We start from the raw sequence: 7,959 nt of genomic DNA, 5'->3' as shown, positions 1-7,959 counted from the left end.
TTGATTGTATTAACTTGATTCTTTAGATATTGAAAATTAAATAAATAACATTATGTTAATTTAAGCGTACAGAAACGTTGCTGTTGTTCCAGCAAAAATCTTATTTTCACTTTACCGAGTGCCTAGTAGGTAATTTGCAGATTACCTAGATAATCTGAACATTACCTAGGTAATTTGAGAAATGGAATAATTTTCGCAGCTTTAACGGATCACTCTAGTTAATCTGCAGATTAGCTAGGTAATGTGCACATTAACGGATTTCGAGCTTTAGCGGTAACATATATACAAATTTGCAGAAACAATAATGGTGTACTACCACAGTTCACTCTTGTGTTACAATGGAACAAAGACAACTGAATACACTGAAAAGCGACAATATTACACTAGTTCACAGTACAATCAGTGTTGCTGAATCGTTGTCTCGCTGCACCAGAAATGATAACAACACGCAACTCACGAAACCTATGACACAAAGCGTGCCATTTTCAAACTCTCACAAATTATTTTCAATATTTTGCATTAAAATCTCGCGACCCCAAGATTTCGCTAGATGACCCCAAATGGGGTCGCGACCCATAGTTTAAGAAGCCCTGGTGTAGAGCACTGGTCACAAGTTCCAGATAGTATAACGTTAATTTCACCCCAGTGCTGGAAGTAGAGCAGTTCCTATATTTATTTAAACTTTATATAAAGTTTTTATTTCACTTATTATATCAGTTTATACACATATTTGCAACTTATTAAATTATTTACTGTATAGTGGTTCTATATTTAAATGTATAAAGTTTTAATAATAATTAATATAAAAATTTTATACATTTAAATAAGATTTTATAATCTTAAGAATATAACTCACCTGAAACACAGTTAAAAGCGACTGATAAAAATTATCAAAATTGTGTCTAGGTTTATCCCATTCTTCACTATTAAATCTTCCTCCAAATACTTGCATACCCAATAAGGCAAAAATCACAATGAATAAAAACAGCAATACTAAAAGACTTGCAATTGAGCGTACAGAGTTAATTAATGAAGCCACAAGGTTACATAAAGAACCCCAGTATCTAAAAAATAATAATTCTTGTTAATTTATTAAATAAAAAAATTACTAAGATAATTTAAAACATAAATTCATACAAAAATATTAAAAACTATAAGTAAATTAATAAAAATAAATTTCAGAAAAATTTAGTTAGATACTATACTAAAATCTATACTATAGATATACTAAATCATAAGTTAGATACTATTTTTTACTTCATATAAATTCAAAATAAGAAAAATCAAATTATTAACTAAATTAGGAAAATAAAATATTAACTTATATTTGATAATGATAATCAATTTAATTAAAAATATGTATAAAATTTGAAAAAAGTATTTTAAATCAAGAATATAAATTTAATATAATTAAGTAAATAAAACAGATAATTCTCATATTTGTGCTTTTAAAATGTATTATTGTTTTGTTTATTTTATTAATCAGTAAATTAACAAACAATCTAAAATAAATATTCACAGCAAAAAACCATTTAAGATATATTTAATAGAAGTGGCAGTAAACATTTATCAAAATGAAGTATGTTCTAAAAACATAATTTATAAAGGTAAATCTGCATTTTCAAACAAAAATACATAGTGTTATTAATAATTTTTTCAATATTTTAATTGTAAAACACAATTATATATTCTTCCATTTAATGTAAGTATTTTAATTACTAAAAACATCAAAACTAATTAGAATACTGAAATCTTTAACCAAGAAACTACACAGATTTTTAAAAACATTTTTTAATAGTTAATCTTTTGCAAAGGTATGTGTCTACTGCACTTGCCAAGTTTGTGAGTTAATCTTTTGCAAAATATGTTACACTTGATATGCTTGTTGATTGTGAGGGGCAAAAAAAAAACCAGTTATGCTCGTATAACTGGTCGTGTGACAAAAAGTAAAGATTATATAGACTTGACTAAGGCCAAGAACGCATATGCATAAAATTGTGTGGCAGAAAACTGAATCAGAAATCAGCTTTTGGTTCAGTTTCTGTTTTATGCTTTTATGCCAGAACACACATAAATAAAAATTCTGGCCTAATAGGAAACACCACTGCCACTAACAGTGCTACATTTTATTCATTTTTTTTCTTTCCTAAATCTATCCCTTTGTATAGTACCTTCCATTTTTTCTCCAATGTCTCTGCTATAATTTATAAAATTTAAATTAATAGACTTGTATTCTGAATTGAAATAACATGTGGTCTAAATACTATATATCGATTCTACTAGATCTACCTGTTATTTAATTTAGCATCTATGGCCATCCATAAACTTTGTTTAAATACAGTGTCATTATACATGACACTTTTTTTGTCATAAAGACAATGATGTGGTTGAACAGATTCAATAAAGTCTTCTAGTTCATTTATTTTTCGTTTCTTGGAGACCATCACAATCATAGGGATAACTGGCATTGCCACTATTATTAGAATAAAAACCACATGTTTACACTTTGACCTCATAAAAAAAGACTTCTCTTTATTAAAGGAATTTTGGCATAAAACTTTTATGCCAAAAGTAGAGACATGCTCTACTCTTTTTTTCAGTTATTTTTCAGCCCAAATTTCAGAAAACTTTTTGTTTTCTGTTTTATGCTAGATTTTATGCCAAACATGTGTGTTCCTGACCTAACAGGTCAGCACTAGAAAAGGGAGAGAGTAAAATGAGGTCACCATGATTAATGGTTCCTCAAACAAGTTAACAGTGCCACTGATCTATTATGTAACAGAAAAACTTTTATAAAAATCACTACAACACAATAGGATGCACCCACTGATATTATATTTATCAACAACTTCAATTGTTGTATTCTAACAAAATACTTGGAAATTTGTTTATAATTTCTAGTTAAAGACAAATAAATTTTTAGTTATGCAAATTAAAAATGAAAAACAATAAATCATATCTTCAGTTTAAATGCAATGACATATATATTATGTTACTGTACTGATATGCAACTAGATGCTATTATACTATATGTCATTAGAAGATAGCATGCAAAACTTAAGCAAAAGTAGATACATATTCTGTATTATGAAAGTAAGATTATTTTTCAATAATAAAATAAATCAATTAATTAAATTGNTAATATATCAATTACTTATAAATAGCTCATATTTTATTTATTTATTCATAAAATGTGAAATTGTTACCATATTTTCATGTATACAACCCATAATGACAAATACCAACAAAAGATGCTAGAAAAAAAAAAAAACTTTCACATAATTCATTCTTAAGAAAGTAACCATTTCCAATAATCGTTTCAAGTTAATAATCATCTATTTATATTAATAATTGCCAATTTTCCTTCAGGACCTGTATTAGAGTTTCAGTACAAATAATTTCAAATAGATATACTCAGATGCATGACATAAATGTTTTGCTTAGTTCTCAGTTTTAAACAGCAATATTTTCAAATTTAAGAATTATCAATTTGATTTTTAATGTTTCAAAGATTAATAAACTAATTATGAGGAATTTATGTATTTACATCACAGAAATTCTCTTAATTAATGTGATTTAGACCAGATTTTGGTCAGTTAACAGAAAATGTCATTTAAGAATCATAAAGTACAAATATACTTATAAAATTTATTAATTAATATTGTATTTATACAGATATTTAATTGCTTTTATCATAAAAAATAAGAACTAAAACTTACTCTTTACCTCCTAATGAACCTATCCTTATTCTAATTTTAGTTGTAATTTATACTTTTAACTACTTGTATGATGGATGAAAATTTTGTGGTCAATCTTCATATACACTACACTCTTTGTTCATAAAATAATGAAACTCTTAAGGCAAAAATTCATCAGGCAATAAATAACATAATTTAGAATATGACGTGCCACTCTATGCATGACTTACTTCAAAAATGTGAAAAGTGTCTGCATATGAATGTAGGGCACTTGATTGATGTCATTTTCATAACATAAATGGCAAACTATGTTTGAATTCTTGTAGATGAAAATTTTGTTAATAAATATTTAATATCTATATATATATAAAATCCTAATCCTATAATCATAAATATATATCTCTTAAAAGTTCTATTCTCAATACTCTTTGATATTTATATAAATTTATATTTATAGAAGTAAAATTTCATTAACATACTTTCATGTATAAATTGATTTAAGAATTTCTGGTTTCAAAATACTTTGCTTATAAAGTAGAATTTAAACAGTCTAGTTAGAATGGAGAAAATTATCTCCTAATTAACATAACTGTAATCATATTGTGGCTACAAGCCATATTGTATTATATACATTAATATAGATTTAGTATAGTAGCCCTTTGTTCTCTTTCCTTCTAGAATTTTCCTCCCTAACTCCTTTCCTTTGGGTGAGATTACCAGTTCCAAGAACTAATGTAAACAAAGGAGAGAGTAAGATGCTGAGGCACAAGAGACAAGAGACACATAATTCTTTTAGGAAACCTGGAAGTAGACAGATGTAAATTTGAGTACTCTGAGTCAATGTTCACAATGACTGGAGATCATCGATTAGTCTGAGGAAAGAATCCTGTCCTATCATAGTGACGACACGGCAGTACATAATTAAGGATTGCAAAGAAATAGTAGTAGGAGACTGTGATATAGGAAAACTGAACTTATCAACCCTTGTGAAAGGTCTCATGTGATATCTCACCCATTGAATATATAGAACCAATCCCAGGTATTCTTATCTTTGCTAAAACTTACTCTTTACCTCCTAATGAACCTATCCTTATTCTAATTTTAGTTGTAATTTATACTTTATAAGATTAGTTTTAAGACTTGTACCCAAGTGCATTGTTGCAAGTAATATATGTTGGTTTGGCATTGTAAAAATAGTGATCATGCTGTAACATCTGGTGCATTTCTGTATGGTAACACAACATAGAAATCTTTATTAAGAACCTGTATATTTACCCAAAATAAACTATGTGTTAAATTACATGATCTTCTTTGTCTAGTAACGTGGTTTCTTTATTTGATCACATATCCCGCATACAAACTATTACTATATTTTCATTACTACAAAACAGTTGTTACAAATTCTTTTTTATTACAAAGGTCATTCTAAAAGTAAAGAATGTTTGTTTCTCTAGATATTTTTATTTAAGATAATGAAATAAAACTTATTTTTCAACACATGATACCTTAGGTATTTTTCTACGTAGTCGCCATACAAATTTAAACATTTGTCATAGCGTATCACCAGCTTTTCTATGCTTTCTGCACACTCAGTTACCACCAAGTTCTTGAACCAGACATTAAAAGCCTCTTTCAGTTTGTTGTCACTTCCATAGTAATTCCCGGCCAAAAAATCCTTCAATTTTGGGAAAGGATGGTAATCACTTGGAACAAAGTCCAGGCTATAAGGAGGATGTTCAAAAACTTTCCACTTAAACTGCTGAAGTAAGTTCTTCATCAACACAGCAGCATGTGGACATGCATTATCCTGAAGAAGCACAATGCCTCTGGACAATAATCCCCACCGTTTGTTTTGAATGGCACAGTGTAGTCGGTGAAGGGTCTGGCAATAGGCCGCTGCATTTATGATCTCCCCTCAAGGCATGTAGTCAATGAGTAGGACACTCTTTTGGTCCCAAAACACTGTAGCCATAACCTTTTTGGTGCTCAGAATTTGTTTGACATTTTTTGGTCTTGTTGGGGATCCAGAATGATGCCATTCCATTGATTGGAGCTTTGTTTCTGGAGTTTTATGCAAAATCCAGGTCTCATCACCAGTAACAACATGGTTCAAAATCTCCTCGCCATCCTTGTTGTACTGGCTGAGAAAAGTCAGTGCAGCTCCTATCCGATTTTGTTTGTGTTCATCTGTCAAAAGTTGAGGAACCCACCTGGCACACACTTTTCTGTAGTCCAAATCACCACTAACAATGCCATAAAGAATTGTTCTTGAAATTTCAGGAAAGAACAAACTGAGTCCATCTATAGTGAAAAGTCTATCCTGTTGAATTTTTTCCTCAATCCTTGATCTGCGTTCGTCAGTCACAACTGAAGGTTGGCCCAAGCGTTCTTCATCATAAATATTCGTTCACTTGCCATTAATTAAAAATGATGCATCATTTTGGAACTGAAGCTTCATTCATTACATTACCATAAACCTCAGTTATCTGTCTGTAAATTTCGATACGGAAGACTTTTTTCACAGTCAAAAAGCGTATTACACTATGAACCTCACACTTGGTGGGATCTTTAATTTTGTCACACATTTCAAAGTCACACTATAAACAGTAAACAATCATTGCAGCTCACTGTTAGCATCAGACTGGCACAAAAAAAATGGGAAGGTTCATGATGCAGCTGTGGGGGGTGGTGGGAGAACTGCACAATCAAAACTTTCTTTTCTTTTAGAATGACCCTCATAATTACTATCAAGGAGGCCTATCGAGAAGGGACAAGATAATTCAGGTTCCACTCATCAGAACATATTTTCCAGAAAAGGTCAGTTAGCCTGAGCCATCCTGGACAAGTTGAGACAGGTATGCCAACCGAGTTGGACCCACAGAACTACCGACTCAGCTCCAGATTGGTCAGTCAATGGATCTAAAACTTAGATATAAGGCAACACAACCATTGAAACTAGGAGAAATAAGCCTGGCTTAAGACTATTGTTAGAAGCAAGCAAGAAATATTGCTATATATGTATTGTAAATAGTTGTCAAATAAATGGACTTAGTCTGAATTCAAGGAGTCTTAAGGTGTTCTTTCTAAAGGACCACAGATCCAGAAGTTGGTAGGCATGAACCAAAATTTACTATTATAAATTAATTAACAACATAGAAGTTCACTGTGATTTATAAGTATAAATAGATAACTACTTTTACTATACTTTTTTTAATCAGCATCCTAGTAATATTGTTGTCTACTTTTATTATTAAAAGAGAAATTATGTAATAATTTCAGGTATACATATCATTTAATACTTCATATTCCTTTTTTTCTATTAAATTTTGTTATTTAAACTTTAACGTTACACTATCTGGAACCTGTGACCAGTGCTCTACGCATATATATAGTATATCGCTTGACAAACGTTTTCAAGCGATCTGTTCGCTCTTCTTTAGGTCGACTGAAAATTCCCCGGTCGGAGTGTATATTATTCGTTTGGATCGGGTGTCAGTTCCGACTGGGTGGGTCGTTTCTGGCATGTGCAGTCGTGTGGTGGGGGAGGAAACGGTGTGTTGGTGTCTAACAGCGATTGCCAGGCCAGAGATAGGGTTAGCTCTTCCTTCCGGTTAACGCAGGTGGCTAGCCGGCTGGCGTTGTAGATAGCTGCAGCCTCCAGCCACCTGAGATGCTGTTGGTGGGGCGTGTTGATGATGATAGTAGCTTTCTCGAGTTGTGGCTGGACAGCATCTCAGGTGGCTGGAGGCCGCGGCTATCTACAACACCAGCCGGCTAGCCACCTGCGTTAACCGGAAGGAAGAGCTAACCCTACCACTGGCCTGGCAATCACTGTTAGACACCAACACACCGTTTCCTCCCCCACCACATGACCGCACATGCCAGAAACGACCCACCCAGTCAGAACCGACACCCGATCCAAACGAATAATATACACTCCGACCGGGGAATTTTCAGTCAACCTGAAGAAGAGCGAACAGATCATTCGAAAACGTTTGTCAAGCGATATACTATATATAAGTGTAGAGCAGGGCTTCTTAAACTTTTTTTATTCACGACCCCATTTATGATTGTGATTTTTTTCGCGACCCCCCCCAAAATATATATAAAATAAAGATACTGTATATGTTACCGCTAAAGCTCGAAATCCGTTAATGTGTACATTACCTAGCTAATCTGCAGATTAACTAGGGTGATCCGTTAAAGCTGCGAAAATTGTTCAATTTCTCAAATTACCTAGGTAATTTGCAGAGTATCTAGG

At 31.8% G+C, this 7,959-nt stretch overlaps 1 protein-coding gene across 1 annotated transcript in view; it reads right to left on the bottom strand.

The window, feature by feature from the left end:
* LOC111635672 (voltage-dependent L-type calcium channel subunit alpha-1C-like) overlaps positions 1 to 1,064 on the bottom strand; it is a gene marked incomplete at its 5' end in the record, with an annotated part of 82,050 nt that extends 80,986 nt beyond the window's left edge. Inside the window, one exon of the mRNA XM_023380702.1 lies at positions 857 to 1,064. Within this exon, the coding sequence (XP_023236470.1) occupies positions 857 to 1,064 (208 nt within the window). The remainder of the gene's footprint in view (positions 1 to 856) is intronic.
* Between the last annotated feature and the right edge of the window lie 6,895 nt (positions 1,065 to 7,959).

Source organism: Centruroides sculpturatus, unplaced genomic scaffold (assembly GCF_000671375.1).
Source record: "Centruroides sculpturatus isolate CEXI.00-Female unplaced genomic scaffold, Cexi_2.0 scaffold875, whole genome shotgun sequence".
Classification (NCBI taxonomy): Eukaryota; Metazoa; Arthropoda; class Arachnida; order Scorpiones; family Buthidae; genus Centruroides; species Centruroides sculpturatus.
This window is presented reverse-complemented; position numbering and strand designations above follow the sequence as displayed.